The 21,147-nt window shown below is 40.7% G+C and overlaps 1 protein-coding gene across 4 annotated transcripts in view; it reads right to left on the reverse strand.

The window, feature by feature from the left end:
* The window catches only part of LOC147027562 (MAGUK p55 subfamily member 2-like), a 745,773-nt gene that overhangs the window by 376,129 nt on the left and 348,497 nt on the right, over nucleotides 1-21,147 (reverse strand). For 3 of the 4 annotated variants that reach the window (XM_085877071.1, XM_085877072.1, XM_085877070.1), the window contains one exon: nucleotides 20,656-20,778. In XM_085877071.1, coding sequence (XP_085733197.1) covers nucleotides 20,656-20,772 — 117 coding nt within the window. In that variant the 5' untranslated portion in view covers nucleotides 20,773-20,778. Of the gene's footprint in view, nucleotides 1-20,655; nucleotides 20,779-21,147 lie in introns of those variants that run through there. The other variant, XM_085877076.1, reaches the window with a different exon arrangement.

Below are 21,147 nucleotides of genomic sequence, written 5' to 3' on the forward strand. Positions count from 1 at the left end.
CATTTTTTGTTTCACAACCCAGTTTTCATCGGATCTTCGTGAAACTTGCCATGTATATGCAGAAAGCCCACGCGCAGGCAGTAACCATCTCTGATTTGGGAAATTCTTCCGAGAAAAAAGTTGACGTCATAATATCGCCGCTAATGGAAATCGCCGATGCCATTATCTCCGAAACTTGGCAAGCTGTTTGAATTTTGTTTGCGGGAATCAAGCCAGGCATTAGCACAGATAATTTATCGCAAACCTGATACATCACAATGACGTCATATTCGTTTTTATGACGTCATCATTAAGAGGACGAGGATCTTAGCTCATTTGAGCTTGTTATTCTGCATGTGCACCCCCTCCCCTTCCACTCCCTGAGCCGTATTTTGCAGTATGCCAAATACACACCAATTCTGTCCGCTTACACCCATATTCTACTCCTTCCTTCTTTCCAAGCTACTTTTACAACCCCCGGGTGCATGTGTGTGTGTGTGTGTGTGTGTGTGTGTATATATATATATATATATATATATATATATATATATATATATATATATATATATATATATATATATATATATATATATATATATATACATATATATATATATATATATATATATATACACATATATATATATATATATATATATATATATATATATATATACATATATATATACATATGTATATATGTATATATATTGTTGCGGTTGAGGAAATTCGCAAGCCACCATTCAGGTCCCGTAGGTGAGATATCTCTGTAAGTACATGTGTAGTTAGCCACAAACCCGTTGTTTAGAGGGAATAAATGTGATTCATTCGGGCTGCGACCCTTTGAGATAGCCGTTTTTCTGTTCTATCTTTATTTTGAACCAACCACGTCTCAACCGCCATCACACAGCAACCACCAACCACAACGCCGCTTCACAACAACAATGCCAACAGCCACGACCTTTACCTTCACAACTCGCTCCCGCAAACATCGCATCACCGCCATTCCAAACGTCACCATTGCCATAAACCACCACCTTAAACCCTCCACCACCTTCACCTCTCCTTCTGCGGCCATTCTCGCACCACTTGTGAGCACTGAGCGTCGGGCTGTCCTGGGCTCGTGCAAGATGCGCACCGAGCCGTGAGTGCAAAATGCGGCCTTTCCGAGGAGAATTCGGATCAGGAATGCTACACGCCCACTTCTGATCCGTCCAATCAGCAAGCGCGGGGCGGTTTGGCCCCGCCTCCAGGCGCGACGGTGTGGAATCGAGATATGCAAATTGTAGGATCAGGGGAGACTCACGCCCCTTTTTCTCCGTCCAATGGGCGAGCGTGGCTCCACCCCCGAGCTCGTCCTGATCCGGAAATTTGCATATAGGGTCTCCTGCCGGCCTATAAAGCGCCGAGCGCGGGGCGAATCTGGGGAGAGTCGGTTTGAGGAGAGTCGGTTTGAGCAGAGTCGGTTGGAAGAGTCGGTTTGAGCAGAGTCGGTTGGAGAGTCGGTTGGAGAGTCGGTTGGAGAGTCGGTTGGAGAGTCGGTTTGAGCAGAGTCGGTTTGAGCAGAGTCGGTTTGAGCAGAGTCGGTTGGAAGAGTCGGTTGGCAGAGTCGGTTTGAGCAGGGTCGGTTTGAGCGGAGTCGGCCTTGGAGGAGCGGGGAGTCGGCCTTGGAAGGAATATTGGGAAGAGAGTTTTGGGGCAGAGTCGGGTTGGAGCACGGAGTGGAGTCGGGAGGCGAGGGCGTACAGGTGGTTTGCTGCAGTCGGCTGAGGAGAATTGGGGAAGAGACCGAAGAGCTCGGGTCCGAGGCAAGGAAGATGGCGGTCGGCGACGAGGTCGCGGTGGAATCGCTCGTCGCGGGACCCAAGCAAGCCAGCTATACTCTTTCCCCAGAGCATCAACAATTCCCCCCATTTTTCCCCTGCGCTGAGATAGTGCGAAAAGTGGGCCCTGTTCCCACCCCACTCCAAGCATGCCAACGAAACCCGCGAAGGAGCACAAAGTCGGGGCACCGCCACGCCGCCACATTTGCGGCTCATCACAAAGACACGGGTCGGATCCACCCGGTCTCGCGGACCGGACCGATCTTTCAGGTCCCGCGCAAATATTGGCCTACAGGCCCCGTCTGCCCCCTTGTCTTTGAGGGTGGCCCTTTTCTTTTGCTTTTGAGTAAATTTGTTGTTGGCGCCGTCTGTAAAGTAAAACTGTGTAAGTGTTGCCGTGTGCACGCATAGTCGGTTGTAGATCTGCATTGTTGTGTTTCTTTTGTTGCAATTGCTTTTGGTGCATAATTGTTGTTATTGTATATGTGTGTTCTCCGTGTGCCGCGGAATAAATGTGCATCATGTTGAACTGTTTTCCCGTTTCGCTTCGTCTTTTTTGAATTGAATCTCCATCTTGCTTCACGTAAAGGGTTGGTAGTGGGCTTCATACGCCCGATAATTAATCGGAACCGTCGAGGTCGACGATAACACCGCTCGGTTATCCCGATAGTACGGAACGGGTCGCTTTAGTGGCCCGTGTCCGGAGTCGACCTGCGGCGAGGTGCGATCGCCCGGTCTACCCTCCGCGTGGGTACTTCGGTAGGTCGAGTTTGGCGAACAACCCTATCCCACGCGGGGGGCCGATTGGCACGATCGTGGTGAGGCCGAAAGGCCCACCCGCGACGAGCTCCCGGCGTTAGTCCGAGAGGGTCACGACAGAATTGTCCATCCGGTGGGCGACGTGCCGCGATTCGAGTTACGTGGCCGCTCGCATGCCGGCGGGTGCGAATTCGCAACAATATATATATATATATATATATATAAATATATATATATATATATATAAATATATATATAAATATATATAAATATATAAATATATATATATAAATATATATAAATATAAATATATATAAATATAAATATATATATATATATATATATATATATATATATATATATATATATACAGTCAAAGCTCGTTACTATGCCACCCGTCGGGACCGAGCAAAAGTGGCATAGTAGCGAGTGGCATAATAACGAGATTTTGTAAAAACGCCTTATTTTCTCAAGTTACCCATCTGTAGTTAATCTTTAGACAAAATTTATTCCAGCAAGTAAAAGGCATGACTGTTGTATAAACTCAGCGAGCGGAGAACATACACACACTAACAGAGTTCACACACCAACATATGGCATGGCGAGAAATTCACGACACACAAAGCTTTCCAAGAATCGTCGGCTGGCGCATCTTCTTTCGGCGGATCTCGTGCATCTCGTTGTCTAGCCGATCGCACGCTGCATCACACCGGGCTTCCGCTTCTCTGCTGCATGAACTTCCGGACGGTGCTACAAGCGCGCTGGGCTTCCTCGAAGCAGACGATTTCCTCCTCGACAGTTACCTCGTCATCTTCGCTTTCCACCGGCTCCTCACTGCACAGAATCTCCTCCAGCGTGAAATACCCGCCAGTCGCGAGGCGCTCGTCGGCTTCGAGAAAGTCAGACAGCTCGATCTCCTCGTTCTTGTGCATCTTTTCCTCGGCAGGCAGAGCTTCCCAGATGTCGGGCAGCTCCGCATCCTGTGGCTCAGTTTGGATCTCCTCTTCGATGAACTTGGCCTTCGCGAAACAGTTCCTGATCGTCGACTTGCCGACCTGCTCCTAAGCACGCCGGGCGGACGTGTAGAGCGTCGAGCAATGTGAACTTGAACTCCTTTCCCTCGTCTATGGCCTCAAGCCGGCGACGGCATGGCAGGAGCTTCTTGTAGTGGCGCTTGAGGTTCTATATGATTCCCTGATCCATTGGTTGCAGGAATTGGCTGTCGTGTTGGGTGGGAAGAAGACCAGTTGGATGTTGTGTAGCTCGCGCGCGGGAGGGTGGCCAGAGAAGTTATCGAGACAGACCAGCACTCTGCATCCCTGCTGGCCGACTCGTCCGTCCCACGCACGCAACATCTCCTCGAAAAGCTCCGCCGTCATCCACGCCTTCGAGTTCGCCTTGTACTTGACCGGGATCTCTTTGTTCTTGAAGGCACGGGGTTTCTTGGAATTGCCAATCACCAGAAGAGGGAACTTCTCGCTGCCGCTCATGTTTGCCCCAACCAGAATAGTGATCCTTTGCTTGCTTTTCTTTCCTCCAGTACACCGCTCTCCCCTGAAAGCCATGGTCTTGTTCAGAAGCAGCTGCCAGAAGAGTCCAGTCTCGTCCAGGTTGAAGACGTCGTCTGCGGAGAACTGCCTGAGTAAGGGCCGGAGAACCTGTTGTTGCCACTCAAGAAGGGATTGCGAATCCACCGCTCCAGCTTCGCCCTGCACCGTCTTGAACGTGATGCCGTGGTGCTTCTTGAAATTGCCCAACCAACCGTCGCTCGCCATGAAGTCTGGGATGTGCATCAGCTCGGCCAGTTTCATCGCCTTCTCCTTGATCAGATCGCCGCTGACAGGCACATTCTGTCCTCTTGATTGCTTCAGCCACATGAGCACTCCTCATCAAGCTTCGGGTCGTGAGCCTGCGTCAACTTCATGCGCTTTGATGGAAATCAGCTTTGATTGCAGCCTCGATTGCATCCTTCTTGCTGAGAATACCCTTCATGGTGGTTCTCTTAACTTCGACGCCCCATTTCTTGCTAATCTCCCTGGCCAACTTGGACTGATTCGGCTCCTTCTTCGCGGCATCGATGATCTCCTTCTTCTCCCTCAGCGTAAAGTCGGTTCGCTTGCGTTTCTGAGCTGACATTATGGGCTGAATTTGAAAAAAAATGATGTCTGTTGTACGTGTGCCTGCGTGTCTGTGTGTGTGCTCGCGCTTTTTGTGTCTCGTTGTGCGTGTTGTGATTGGCTTGTTGTGGCTGGCATCGGGGAGAAGAATCGCGTGTTTTGACACAGTCTGACTATCTTGTCGTACGTATTGAGTTATGTTGTGCGCAGCTGGACTGTAGTTCGTCGCTTCGCCTTTGGACGTGAGTGTGATAATCGAGCACTGCGCAATGCAGACTTTTTCACGACTCGTGCCTTTTAACAGTCACACAGTAGTGGCATGGTAGCGAGAGTAGGGGTGGCATAGTAAATTTATTTTGTATTGAATTTTGTCGGGACCGAGCAAAAGTGGTATAATAGCGAGAGTGGCATAGAAGCGAGGTGGCATAGTAACGAGCTTTGACTGTATATATATATATATATATATATATATATATATATATATATATATATATATATATGTATATATATATAAATATATATATATATATAAATATATATATATATATATAAATATATATATATATATATAAATATATAAATATAAATATATTAATATATATAAATATATATATATAAATATATAAATATATATATAGATATAAATATAAATATAAATATATATACATATATATAAATATATATATATATATATAAAAAAAAAAATATATATATATATATATATAAATATAAATATAAATATATAAATATATATATATATATATATATAAATATATATATAAATATATATATATAAATATATATATATATATATATAAATATATATATATAAATATAAATATATATATATATATATATATATATATATATATATATATAAATATAAATATATATATATATATATATATATAAATATAAATATATATATATATAAATATAAATATATATATAAATATAAATATATATATAAATATATATATATATATATATATATAAATATATATATAAATATATATATAAATATATATATATATATATATATATATAAATATATATATAAATATAAATATAAATATATATAAATATATATATAAATATAAATATATATATAAATATAAATATAAATATATATAAATATATATATAAATATAAATATATATATATATATATATATATATATATATATATATATATATATATATATATATATATATATATATATATATATATCACTCCTATCTGCTTGTGTTTATCAATTTTCTCAATTTAAATTTAATCTATTTCACCCCACCGCATGCTATTGGTACCATAGCTTTATTATCTAACTCACAGATACACATGTCAAGGTTGCGTCATGTGATGGAATGGCGTTTGATAGGATGGGCAGGACACAGAACACCAAAAACAATCAAGTAATGAATGGAATCCATCCATCCATTTGGACCATACTCTGTGCAGAGCTTTGGTGTCGCCTCAAGCAGTCTCCTTGGCTATTGGGCACAATCCTGGATGGGTCACCACCCCAACGCAGGATACCAGCAAGCTGGTACTCATTTTGCCGACCTCATAAGGATAACAGGCTGAGTCAACCACACCTGGAATTAATTCAACAGCAAAGCAGGATTTGAACTCAGGACCCTAGGATCCCAAGCTCACCACTCGAGCCAGCAAGGCAACACCAGGCAATGAATAGAATAAATGGATAGAACAAGAACAATCCTGTGACAGTTACGCTTGAAAGCACTTATTCTCCTTTCATATGCAACACAAGGCTGCTGGGAAGGATCATTTGCTGAGGGTGCGGTTGTGTTGCTGATCCTATGCCCCCTGCTGGTTAGGGCAGGAATTTGGAATTTGGTCATGGTAGCGCCGATAGCTCGCCTACTCTTCGTGAAGGACACCGTAGGATCGTTAACATCCACCAACTAATGCCGGCAGATGGGACGAACATTTAACTTCTATTACAGGGACGGCACACATATTGATGAATCACCCTACCTGTGAAACACTGGGATGACAGTTTATAGCTGGGTCAGGATTCGAACCCAGGCTAGACAGCTTAGAGGTGAGTGTGCGTACCTGTAAGGCCATCCTGTCATCCTTTGAAAGCACTGCACACTGGAATGCCATGACATCATCAAATGCCTTGACAAAAGTCTACTTTTGACTGAACAGAATGGAATTAACGTTAGCAGTTTAAGACGGCGTGAGCAAAATTGTCAAATATTGTTAGCCAGCAAAAATACCCATCCCTAATGATGGAAAAGCAAGCAAAAGTATCTGTCCCCAGTGATGAGAAAAAATTAAGTTAATCTATTATTTTAAATTATTTCATGAACTTTTGAAACGGTTAATCGTGTGGCACTCCGAAGAGAGAAAAATATAGCTATTTTAAATTGTGTGCGACTCCATGAAGATCTGTATTACATCTCCTTTAATCCAAATGTTGATGTTGATTTAGGGCATAATGCTATAGGGTGTTTTTTCTTCAATTAAATGATCGCTTTGCACTGCAACCTTTTTTCAAAGACACTCAATATAGGTGACTGTTATTACCCACACTGACATGGTTTGTTCAACTTTGTGATAATCCTCATGTCATATGTTAACGCACTGTTAAACAAACGGTGATTCTATGTTATATCTACAGGTTTTAAATACATCTCATTATTCTGGATGAATGTTGAGCTTTGCCTGTGCGCTCAGCTTTTCAAAAGCAGTGCGGAAAGCGGCCGCTGTAAACGGAAGACAGACAAATGCACGAACAGACACCACGGTTCACTTCATATAATAGATTATGCCTACATAGTTTAATGATGATGTGCAAGTGATGAGACAGTAGATAGGAATCCGGACACAAATTGTTGTACGAATTATAAAGCAAATGGTTGACGAAAATAGATGAGTGAAAGCACTGAAGTACCATCCAATTTTGGAGAAATTATTTCCAAAAATTCCCCTCGCAGTCCTTACTATGCTTGGTTTTGGCTTAATGGTTAGGGCGGCGGGCTTTGGATCCTAGGGTCCTGAGTTCAAATCCCGCTCAGCTGTTGAATTAATATCAGGTGAGGTTAACTCGGCCTGTCATCCTTTCGAGGTCGGCAAAATGAGTGCCAGCTTGCTGTTATACTGTGTCAGAGTGGCGCCCCATCCAGGATTGTGCCTAATAGCCAAGGAAACTGCTTTAGCAGCACCAACGCTCTGCACAGAGTATGGTCCCAATCTCCTCCTCTTCCTCCTTCATCAGGCAATTAATCATGAGAAAAAACATCCATCATGTTGCCAAAATGAAACAGGTAATTTAAAGCTTCAGCCAAAGTTTGCTCTTGTAAAGTAATTTGTTACCACCAGCCACCGAAGACGGAGGGAGGTGAGGCATTCACCCCTGTTTGTTTGTCTCTGTGTTTGTCTGTGAGCAGGATATCTCAAAAAGTTATGGACAGATTCAGACGATACTTGGTGGGCAGGTTGGGTTTGTGATCAGGACAAATTGATTATATTTTGGTGAAGATGTGGATCTGGATCCGGAGACTAGAATTATTAAGTGATTCTTTACAATTGAGAGATTGGGCCAAAAACGACATGTAGCAAAATATATCAAAACGTTGTGGATGAGTTGCGACAAAATATTGTGAAAGAGTTGGTTTGGTGACAAGAACAAGCTGATTCGATTTTGGTAAAGGCCCGGATGCAGATTCGGCCAATCAGTGGCATCCAAAACTTAAACTGGTCAGCCTGGCGGAGGGATGCGCTCTACCGAGTGCCATTCTAGTTTTCAAGATGTCTTGAACTTGTTTTTTTTAAAATAAAATTCCCATCTTTTTGAAGTGCTTTTAGAAAACATTTTTAGTTGACATTTGATTTTGTAAGATCAATTTATGGAAATGTGATTTAAATGTGACAAAAAAAAATATGCAAACTTGATTTTCTCAATCGAATCGATGAACTCCGTTGCTTGACCACACATCCTGTGAAAACTTTCCATTGATTACAATTCTTATCAGGTGCCTTTTCCGTGAGTTGATATGAATACACACAAAGTGAAATACTTTCTCCATTTTTCATCCAATTGATTTTCCTTCTGCACAACTGCAAATTGCACACAGCAGAATAAATTGTACAACTATCAATAATCACCTGGAACAATCGTTTTTGACATATGTTGACTTGTACCATTTCTAAAACAAATGAGGAATCCTCACCATGTTATTAAATTTCAATATGTTCATAAATTGATGACAAAGATTGCTTTTACTTTCTTTTTCATAATCTGCACTTCCAATGAACATGCAGTAAACATGAACTGTTTAAATTAAAAATAGATAAATACAATGAGAAAAGAATATCAATACGAGTATCGAGATGGGGTGTTCAAAATTATATGAACGAGACACTGAAAAAGGTTGAAGACAAACCGACGTTTTTTGAAAAAAAAAATTCAATCCTTATGTTTAAGTAAATCATAATAATAATAATGATAATAATAATAATTACAAGTCTGAAGACGACGATGGTTCATGAGCAGTATTTGACGATGTAGATTGTTTCAAAAGTCAAGGATGAGACAATGTGATCATTTTTGACCAAGTTATAAAAATGATCAACATGATGTGTTATGAGTGACATGTTATTAGCTGCAAAATGTTGAAAACCTGGTTTCGTTCAACAACTTTCAAAATTTGACCTTTGCATAACCTTTAAAGGTCACAAAACAATGTTGTGGACATTAAAATAAGGAAACAGGATGTGTGCTATAGCTTATTGGAGTTAGTTCGGTGAAGAAGGTTGAAAACCCGGTTCGATTCCCACAACTTTGAAAATGTGACCTTTGTGACCTTTCAAGGTCAAAGGTCAAGGATTATGACCTTTGGTGGAAAACTTCCTCTGGAACATTCCAGGAACAATATAACGTCATATCGGCTATATGGCATTTCGCACTCCTCGGATTATATATCCATACTTTGATGAAATCAGCGTAAAAACAAACTTGAAGGGGGCGCCACGGGCAAGGTGTTCGAGATAGAGAAAAAATGGTTTCAAGACTTTAGGTGGAGAATGACCTCAAGATTATGCATAAAAAATATTGTCATCCAAGCTCTCAAAGTTTGGGCGGTCGTATGATATTTATGTCAAAATTCGTAATTTTCTAAGTTCATGACCTTGTGACCTTGACCTTGGGACAAAAATGAAAAATCGAGCTCCGTGGGGCTATGCAGGTGCCATTGGGCTAACCAAATACCGAAACCCCTGCCAGATTCGACAAACCCCCTCAGAGAAGATGTAACTTGAAACTGGCTACACCCTAAAACACGTTTTTTGGGCGTGGCTCCACCCTTAATGGGCGCACCACGCCCATTCTCAGGAAAACACAACGAGATCATGATATAAACCTCCCACCCAAATTTTATTAGGATCGGATCAAAACCCACGGAGATATGCTCGGGACAGACAGACAGACAGACAGACAGACACACACCAATAACGAATATAGTGGTCACTTACTGACTCGTGAACCAATAATTAATAATGGAGGCTCTTACCTTTGGCAGAGTGTCGAGGCATTCACAGCACGTTCATAAATGGGCAGTTCCATAAATTTGTCAAACAGGAAGTCAATATTTCAAAATGAAATTATCAGCACAAATTATATATCATTTTGAAGGGAATTGTACAAGCTGTTCAAAAATTGTAAATTAAAAATGCACTTTTTTCGAAAAAAATCTGCACACCACAGAAATTTTTAATTGAACTTATGAAGTCAGAAAATTCATTTTTTCTGTGTACGTCCGAACACATGGTATTTTTTCATTATTCCAAGGTCATTAAGGTGTTGACACTATTTTTTCATTGCTACTTGTTTTCTACTAAACACTTGTCATATCATGGCCAAATAAAAGTTTCATATTCTCAATCTTTGTGTCTGTGGTATCTTAATAATGTGTCCAAAATGTACGTCCGAAATTATGGAACTGCCCAAATGTTTCAAAGATGGAATCAATCTTGGGCATTTCACAAGTTCAGGATACTCGACTGAAAGTGGAGGAATTTGGAATTTGTTAAGGGTGCTGGTGATAACTCATCTACACTTTCCGAAAAACACCATGGGATCTTTAATGTCCACCAGCACTCCCAGTGCTGGCAGACTGATTTTCCGACTTCACGTCCTCCCAATGGATGGCAAACACGTTGACGCCTCACCCTGCTTGTGAAACACCAAAATGACGAGTTTATAGCTGCGCCGAGGTTTATAACCCAGGCTGGACATCTCAGAGGTGAGTGTGCCTACTTCTAAGTTATCCTTTTAACAAAAAAAAAACATTTTCTTCAATTTGGATTTGTTGTGAAAATATTTCCTCACTGTGTAAGTTTCATTCATTCACTGTAGTCAATTAGAATTAGCAGACTCAACGATATGAAATGAAAGCAAAGTTGGATATCTCAGGAGGGATGGGTGGGATTGAACACACCTCCCTCCTACCATGTAACCTATAACAATGATGGGGTATTATAGTTTTGGGTCCGCAACGTCATCCTTTTCCTCTCGTTCATCTCTGTTGTACTAATAATGTAGAATTTCTTAAAATATCGTTTTATATTTAATTATATAGCCACAACTTTGCCTGCACAAACTACAATGAGGATCTTATTTCGTAGTGAGTCCATTATGGGATGAAATATCGTACATTAAAAGAATCACTCTCTCCTTAAACTCTATTTCTTGTTTCTCGTCTCATGTCTAATTCGGACGAGGCCAAGCGAAGCGAGGTTGAGGCCATTTATTCCTGTTTCGTGAAACACCCTGTTCAACCCACGCCGTCAGAAACCCAATCTTTTTTGGAACACTGGCCACATTTTCCATCCAATCATCATGTAACTTTGTATGAAGCTAACTTTTACCATTGCACACATTTCTTATTTCGTCAACTTAGTTGTGGGATCGCTCTGAAGGTCAGCACTCAGGAGACGACTTCGGCAGCACCAACGTTCTGCAGAGAGTATGGTCCCCAATGGTTTGAAGGTCATCAAACACAAGTTGCTGAGTCTTTCCTTAGTATTGGGAAAGGAGGTGCACAGAGCACACTGCGTAAGTGCAAGCAAATCTACACTTGCCACTAGAGATGATTCAAACCAAAATTTTCCGAGTCCAAACTACAAAAAGTGGGAAAAGGCAGGAATCCTGAATCAATTTCCCACAGTTTTCCAGGAATTCCCGGAAAACGATTGAGCGGGAAGAAACACTAGCTTGTTGAAGAACGCTTGCATGTGAAAGTCAAGATTGGTTGAAAATGCTGAAGGCCTCCAACCATGTGATACCCACGCTTGTGCGTCGACAACATTGAAGACAATGAGCACGAAAATATTATCCCAAACGTTGTGTTGACCGGAACTTTCGGTGGAGTCCTTTTTCATCTCATTCACACAAGGGCATCGACTGACGTTTCACAACATGGCCAAGGATGGCTGTGGACGCCGATTGCTCGTATTTTGTAGTCTCATGGTGTCGTCTGATTTCAATAGTGTATTGCAATGCAATGTCGTTTAAAGACTAACAGCTGTACATTTCATTGAACAAAACAATATTGCCATTGAAACATGGAAAAGAGACATAGATCACCTCGTATGACCATGAATTATTTTAGAATGGCATTGCAATTACAAGTTGTTGGAACAATGGCTGTAGAAAGAAACCTTTTCCAGATGAATTCTGATACTCTGTCATCACAAAACGCTCCCCAGGCAATAAGTCCGTATCGTCACAATTTCATGAACAGCTTTCTTGATGCGTCTTCCATCTTTTCCTCCAAGCTATTTTCACACAATTGCTAGTAAAATGATCAAGCCCTCAGCGATCTTAGAGCATTTTGACATTATTCATGATGCTGTCACAGTAGTTTGAAAAGAATTGCATGTTTTCAAATCAAAATGGAATGTTTAGCAATGGCCAATCCAAGATCAAACATTACGTAACTCCAGACCATGATGATTGACCTCCAACGTAAATGTAAATGTCATTGTACGCTCACAATGTCAATCGAGTATAACGACGTCAGATTATTTGTGAATGGGCAGATTTTGCAGGTTGGAACTCGGAGTCATCGATTTTTTGTCTTTAATTTGATTTTGATTTTAAATTTGATTTAAAGTCTTTGATTCAATTTTTAAAAAAATTAAATAAAGAAGGTAAGCAAGTTTAATCAATGCCATTCATTTGTCCTCCTACTTCTTTCCACCTCAAAAGCAGTTTGGCTGATCCTGACCTTCCCTCCAATTGTTCAAGCTGGAATATAACTAACCTCCAGTGACTTACCCATGACATGTGATCTTTTCTATTCTAAGCTTCCTGCTACTCTGTTCCCCATCATCTCTGCTTGTTTGCAATCTTGTTAACCTGTCACCCATCATATTTTCACCCATTTGTCTGAAATCAATATTTTCACCACCATTTCATTGTCATTAAGGCGATGACAACTTTTTCCCTTCTCTTCATTTTGCTTTTCCATGAATCCAGATATTGCAACAATAAGCTCTTCAAAATATATCAATGTAATAAACAATTTATTGAAAGTTAATCCCATCCTTTGGGTCATATTTCATTATTTATCCACGAGCCTGATGTTGGCTTCACAGTTAATGGGGCTGGCTTGAAATCTTATGATCTTGAGTTTGTGCCTCTGTCCTCCATTTAATAATACCAGGTGGGTTGACTCAGCTTGTCATCTTTCCAAGGTCATCAAAATGAGCACCAACTTTATGGAAACAGGGGACACTGCATCAGCAGCACAGCTGCGCTCCCAGTAATGATGCAACCTTTAGCCACAGGCTAAATACTGGAGGGTATAAACGGACAGTGAGCAGGAAAGGTAGAAAGAAAGGAAGAGGAGAAAACACAATAACCTGAAAAGAAGGAGCTGATACTTTAGGTCCACCACATTTTGGGTGGTACGAGGAATAGATATGTCTAATATGAAAGCTAAATCTTGAACGGTTTTTGAAATATAGCATACACAAGGCAAGCTACTGAGATGGTTGCCATTGCAACCATTCAAATTCAGCCAATCGCAGCCATGATCTAATCTGGTTGAGATAATGTCATGAGGAATTTATATCGACAATATGAAAGCTACAACACCGAGAGAAATTCTACACCATTGTCAAAATTTTCACCTTTTGGTGCCTTGCAGCCTGGAATTAAATTGCGTTAAATCAGACTTTCTCCACCTTTAATTACACATCATAACCCACAACTTCTAAGTGAAAAACAAATTCTACAGATTTCATAAAATTAATTTAAAATACAAAACTCAAATATCTTGGTTTGATACGTGTCCACCCTCCTGAGTTAAAACATGGTGGAAGCACCTTTGACAGCAATTACTGCTGTGAGTCTGTTGGGATTGGTCTCCACCAACTTTGCACACCTTGATTGGGCAATATTTACTCATTCTTCTGGACAAAACTGTTCAAGCTCAGTCAAGTTGCATGGGGAGGGTTGATGGACAGCAATCTTCAAGTCATGCCACAGATTTTCCATTGGATTTAGGTCGGGGTTTTGACTTCGCCACTCGAGGACATTTATCTTTTCGTTCCTCAGCCACTCCAGTGTAGCTTTGGCTGTGTGCTTCACGTCGTTGTCATGCTGAAAGGTGAAGGTCCGTCCCAATATCAGCTTTCCTGCAGAGGCAGCAGGTTTTCTTCTTGGATTTTCTGTATTTTGCTCTATCCATTTTCCCTTCTATGCCTACAAGTGCCCCAGTCCCTGCTGATGAGAAACATCCCCATAACATGATGCTGCCATCACCATGCTTCACAGTAGGGATGGTGTTCTTTGGGTGATGTGCTGTGTTGGGTTTGCACTAAATGAAGCATTTTGCATTAAGGCCAAAAAGTTCCATCTTGGTTTCGGAAGACGACAAAACTTTTCGCCACATGGATTCAGAATGTCCGGAGTGCTTTTTTGCATACATCAAATGGGACTAAAGGTGGGCTTTTTTGAGGAGTGGCTTCTTCCTTGCCACCACACAGTTCAGGCCAGATTTGTGGAGTGCTTGGGATATTGCTGTCACATGCACACAGTATCAGTCTTTACCATGAAGGCCTGGAGCTCTTTCAAAGTTCCCATTGGCCTCTTGGTGGCATCTCTGATCAGTCTCCTCCTTGCTTGGTCATCCAGTTTGGAGGGACGGCCTGATCTCGGCAGGGTCTTGGTGGTACTATTCACCTTCCACTTCTTAATGATTGTCTTGACTGCTCGAAGGAATATTCAAGGTCTTTGAAATATTTTTATACCCATCCCCTGATAATCTGTTCCTTTCCACAACTTTATCCCAGAGATATTTTTGAAAGCTCCTTGGTGTGCATGGTTGAGTCTTTGCTGTGAAATGCACGACACAGCAGAGGAAACATACAGGAACAGCTGATTTTATTCTGAAATATTCAGAATCACTACAATTTAACACAGGTGGGGGCCAATTAACTTGGTGTGTGATTTTACAGATGATTGGTTGCACCCGAGTTAATTTACAATTGCAATTATAATGGGGGTGGACACTTATCCAAACAAGATATTCTAGTTTTGCATTTTTACTTCATTTTCTGAAATTTGTGGAATTTATTTCTCACTTGGAAGATGTGAGTTACGATGTGTAAATAAAGGTGAAAAAGGTCTGATTAAACGAAATATAATTCCAGGCAAAAAGCCAACAAAAGGAGAAAAATTGGAAAGGCGGTGTAGACTTTCTCTCAGCGTGTGTGTGTGTGTGTGTTCTTCGGATCTTGGGTTTTTTTGGGGGGCAGGGGTGGGGGGGGGGTTGAGGGATAGAAATCATACTCCAAATCATAGCAACGCCAGGGAGGAAAAAGGAAAAGAGCAAAAATATTTAAGTTATTCATCCAGTGGGAAAAGAAAACAATTAAGGTCCCGATTTCTGGAATGTAATTGCAAATTAGCCATAACCAAATAACAACATCACTACAATATAAAATTAATGAAGCAAACATAAATGTCTTGGCAATAGCTCATTAAAAAAACCTTATCACGAGCTTTTGCTCACTCAAATCTATCCAGGCCTATCTTGCAGACAGATGTGCAATGCCTTCAGAAAGTATCCACACCCCTCCACTTTTTCACATTTTGTTGTGTTACAGCCTGAACTTAAAATCTATTAGATTGAGATTATTTTGTCACCGATCGACAAAAAATATCCCATAAAGACAAAGTAGAATTTTTTTTGTGGAAATGTTTACAAATTAATTAAAAATTAAAAGCTGAAACTACTTGCGTCAACAAATATTCAACCCCTTTGCTATGACACTCCAAATTGAGCCCAGGTGCATCAAATTTCCTTTTATCATCCTTGAGATGTCGCTCCAACTCCATTGGAGTCCACCTGTGGCCAATTCAATGAATTGAACATGATTTAGAAAGAAACACACCTTTCGATATTAGACAGCACAGCTGACAGTGCATGTCAGAGCAGAAATAAACTCCACCATGAAGTACAAGGAAGTGTCCATAGAACATCGAGATAGAAATGGGAGGAGGTATAGATCTGGGGAAGGGTATAATGGTAAAACAATTTCCAGAGTGTTGAAATTTCCAAGAGCATGGTGAGCTGCATCATTAGGAAATAGAAAGAACATGGAACTACTCTTCCTAGAGCTGGTCGTCTGACCAAACTGAGCAACTGGACAAGTAGGACCTTATTTCAGGGAGGTGGCCAACAGCCCAAATGACCACTCTGACAGAACTGCAGGGTTCCTTGGCTGAGATTGGAGAACCTGCCAGGACAACAATCTCTGCAGCACTTCACAAATCTCGGCTTTATGGGAGAGTGGCCAGACAGAAGCCACTCCTGAGAAAAAGTTACATTACAGCATGCCTGAAGTTTGCAAAAAGGCACGTGAAAGACTCTAAGAGAATGAGGCAAAATATAATGTGCACTGATGAGATGAAAATTGAACTTTTTGGTTGAATGCAAAGCACCACGTCAGGTGGAAACTGAGCACAGCTAATCACCCATCGAACACCATCCCTACCGTGAAGCATAGTGATGGTGGTGGCAGCATCATGCTGTGAGGATGCTTTTCAGCAGCAGGGACTGGGAGACTTGTAAGGATAGAGGGAACAATGAATGGAGCCAAATTCAGGAAAATCCTTGAGAACCTTTTTAAGAGTGCAAAAGGCCTTCGACAGCGGCGAAGATTTATGGTCCAACAAGACAATGACCCCAAGCATACAGCCAAAGCAACACTGGAATGGCTTCAGAACAAGAAAGTGAAAGTTCTTGAGTGGCCCAAACAAAGCCGAGATTTGAGAATCTGTGGAAAGACTTGAAGATTCTGTTCACTGATGCTCCCCATCAAACTTGACAGAGCTTGAGCAAATCTGCAATGAAAAATGGGAGCAAATCCCCAAATCCAGATGTGCAAAGCTGATACAGACATACCCAAGAAGCCAATCGCTGCCAAGGTTGCTTCCACAAAGTATTGACTCAGGGGGTTGAATACTTCTTGATGCAAGACATTTCAGCTTTTCATTTTTAAATAATTTGAAAAAAGTTTCTAAAAACATGTTTTCACTTTGTCATGATGGGGTACGAGACGACCCGTGAACCCGTTGCGACAGCGGTTGATGAAAAAAATCATTTCAAGAAAAAAACAAAGATAGCTCCAGTGAACTATACCACTGAGGTTGTTAGCAAATTGATCAAATTCTCCCGAAGAGTACTTGACCGAATGGGGAATTGATTTTTTAAGAATTTTTTCGTTGCCCGATTTTAACAAAACTTGATACTGCACACCGCAGGAGAATGATGAGTAAGGTGGCCCTAAAAAAATTGTGCTATCTTGCACCGTTTTGGCTGTATTTCAGGAACATACATACATACATGCAAGATGAGAGTTTTAGTAATATATAGATTTTGTGGAGCTCGGTGACAAAAAAAAATTCAATTTTATCCATTTTCAATTGAAGCTGAAACACAACAAAATGTAACACAAAGTCGAGAGGTGTGAATACTTTTTGAAGGCACTGCACTAACTGGTGGGACAGTGAATTTGCTAGTGTGCTCCATATTGAGATATTCTTATCGAGGATTGGATTAAATTTCAACGAAAAACCACTGTTCTTGTGCAGTGACTGTCAGGGTTCTTGCATCTCAAAACATGTTGTTCATTGGAGTAAAGGTAAAGTCAGCTTTCTGGTCTGAAATTGTGTAAATATAAAAGAGACATGAGATAAAACTGAACATACATTGTCATTGTTGATGTCTGTCTAATTATGTTCCTCTTTGCCTCTGCCCTCTTGTTGATGTCTGAAGTTTGAGTGTTCACCCTTCGTCAATCCTTTTGCTCAGAATTTTTGTTTTTGGTTTCCCCCAACTGTACATTTCCACCAGGCGAAATTCAAATTTCCTGTTCTGACTGCCAATGGCAGCAAAAATGGCAATGAAAACTATGCAATGTATTTCTGGCCTTGAGACAGTTTCAGCAGAGTCTCCAAACATGAATCACACTGTATATGAATAATAATTTACCGACAATTTATCATATACCTGTACAGCCAAAGTATCGACAACAGTACATCCACATCCCATTTTATCAATTGACAAGGTACATATGGCAACGGTCCATGGTCAAAGTAAGCTGATTCTTTATTTCTATTATTTTGAAAAGTGGGAGAGTGGGAGGGTGGAGGGGGTTGATCAGTTTGGGGATGGTTGCATTAATATAGACATGTTAATGCTTGACTGCACCTACGACTCGGAGAATCAATATTTCAAGACACCTCGACAGCACGACACGCACAGAAGCCCACAGATTGCCCAATTCAATTCCGATCGACCTTCAATTTCTATATTTGTCCATGTTTCCTTCTATTCCCATGACTTATAGATACTGAGACAATTCCATTTTAAACCTACCGACCATACCTCCTGCTACCACCTTCCCAGGAAGCCAATTCTATACATAAATGACTGTGTGTAATACCCTGCATTGCAACTGTCTTCATGTTATTCTTCATACTCTCAACCCCTTGATCCTGTTGATGTCCAACTTCTTCAAAAGCTTTCCAGCACCTATTATATGAATGCAAAATGAAGGCTTTCCTTGAATAAATTAAAATGACACTCGGAAGAGCCCATCATACCTCCGCCAGGTTGAACAGTTTACGTTTCGTATCCCACTGATTGGTCTGGATGCAGATCCTGCCTTTCGGCCTTGTCACGCATCAAAATCTAATTGGCTTGTTCTTGTCACTTACCGAACTCATCCACCAAGTTTTGTTATAATCCATCCACAACTTTTTTAGATATGTGCTTTCTATCGTTTTTGGTACCATCTATCAAAGGTTAAAAATCACCTGAATTTTTTTTTTTTAATTCTCAGATCCGGTTTCGAATCAAGATCGGCACCAAAATCGAATCAATTTGTCCTCATCACACTCCGAACCTGTCCACCAAACTTTGTTGAAATCCATCCACAACTTTTTGAGATATCCTGCTCACACACAGACAAACAGAAAGACGGGGTGAAAACACAACCTCCTTCTACCTTCGGCGGTGGAGGTAGTAATCAATAAATTTATTAATCGATTTCCTTCCCTGTGATGAAAAGACACCTGCCAAGTCGGGACCCTTTTGATTTGACACATAGATGTCTGTAATATACAAGGACGACTGTTCCCAAATCAGTGCGACTGAAGCAGTCTCTTGACAAGCAACATACTGGATAGTTTGGCATTGCCTTCCCAGCAATATTGAGGTCAAAAGTTTGAAATTTTCCCATGGTATCTACAGACAGTAGCCCACTATTTTGAAAGGTACCAATGGATCTATAACATCCATCAGCAAAAGTGAGCAGAGAGGCCGTTCACATTAATATCACCTGGTGGCAGATACTAATGAATGCAATATCTGCCCTTCAAAGTACCAGAGTGACAGTTAATTTTCAGCTCAGTTATCAAACCCAGACTGGGCAGCTCAAAGGAAAGTACACTGCCATGCACTGACATGTCCTGTCAGGAATTCCACTGTATAAGGACAAGGAAATAATGACACAACAAACAAATAAAAACAAGACATTGTATTGGCTATGAAGTCTACACTACTCACTGATCATAATTCATAATTCCTCCGAATATTTGATTTCACGTAATTACTTCTTTTTTTGGTAATCTTATTTGCCATTAATTACAAAATGTTAAAAAGCTAATTTGCTTTTATGAAAACCATGAGAAATTGTATTTATGCTTTGCACACTTCATTCTTTATTATTGTGTGGAGGTTTACTGGACATAAAATAAACATATTAACTCACAACTCTACAGTAATTGCAGCAAACAAATTTCCCCACATGGAAAACATTTCACTTGATTATTCTGTACCAGCCTTCCCGGCGCTGCCAGTTGGGAGGTGGGGGGTTGGGCGGATAGCATGCGCTGCCCGGCTGGGTGAGCTTTTCCCAGCAGTGGTTTCGGGACGTGTTGAACATTGAACAGCTATGGAGTTATTGACCTCATGGTGGTTACCTTTTGGCTGCGTGCATGCGGCAGCACTGCCTGACCCTACATCCCAAGATACACATTAGCAGCCTTTGGTGGCCTCAAAAACGGATGTCAATGCCAACGTGTGATATCTTAAAACCATGTCCAGATTCTGAAGTACCTACACCCAAAATTTTGGGCCTCTACGTACTCGGCATCAGCCGTGAAAACATAGCGTACAAACACACAAAAATATTCATATAAGATATAATCCTGGGAATGCAGTCACTTTCAAACAACAAATTTGTATTACTGTAATAAGGACAAAATAATCTTGAACTTCAAGGCAGCACAAGACAACATAAGTACTGTTGGCTGAGAAAGAAGATCAACAGGAATATTTTCATATTTTTACAAATTTCAAAAAAAGCAGAATTTATCATTTTCATCTGCACTGCTTGAAAACTCTTCCTTTCATTGAAAACAAACCCACCTTGGGCAGTGACTGGATTATGGGGCTTTCCATTAGACCACGCAGGAAGATCAGGTCAGTATCTTTGGTTCCAGCAGCATTCGACAGCTCTGGGAGTTTCTGCAGAACTTTTTCCATGTTCCACTGCGGCGAGAGAAGACATGCCGTGTGACTATGGGCTTTCAACTCTTAATATGTGGACATGAGAGGGATCAGAAGAAAAAACAAAAATAAGACCAAAAACTGAAAAGCAGAGCAAGTGTCCAATGAGCTTCTGAGGATTTTCCACGACAATGTTTTGACGAATACAAATCTCACAACAGCATTATAAAGCTGTGGAAAGTCTGCATTATCATCAATTTATCTTTGACAACAGACTGCACTAAATTTGGAATAAAATACAAACATTATGCTTAACCGATTCATTTACTGGAGCAACTTCGATTACATGTCGAGTTACAAATTTAAGTTTCAAATAACAAAAACATGCAAACCCAAATACTTATTTCATGC

The sequence above is a fragment of the Eptatretus burgeri genome, chromosome 4, assembly GCF_056783735.1.
Source record: "Eptatretus burgeri isolate ZD-2024b chromosome 4, Ebu_testis_v1, whole genome shotgun sequence".
Classification (NCBI taxonomy): Eukaryota; Metazoa; Chordata; class Myxini; order Myxiniformes; family Myxinidae; genus Eptatretus; species Eptatretus burgeri.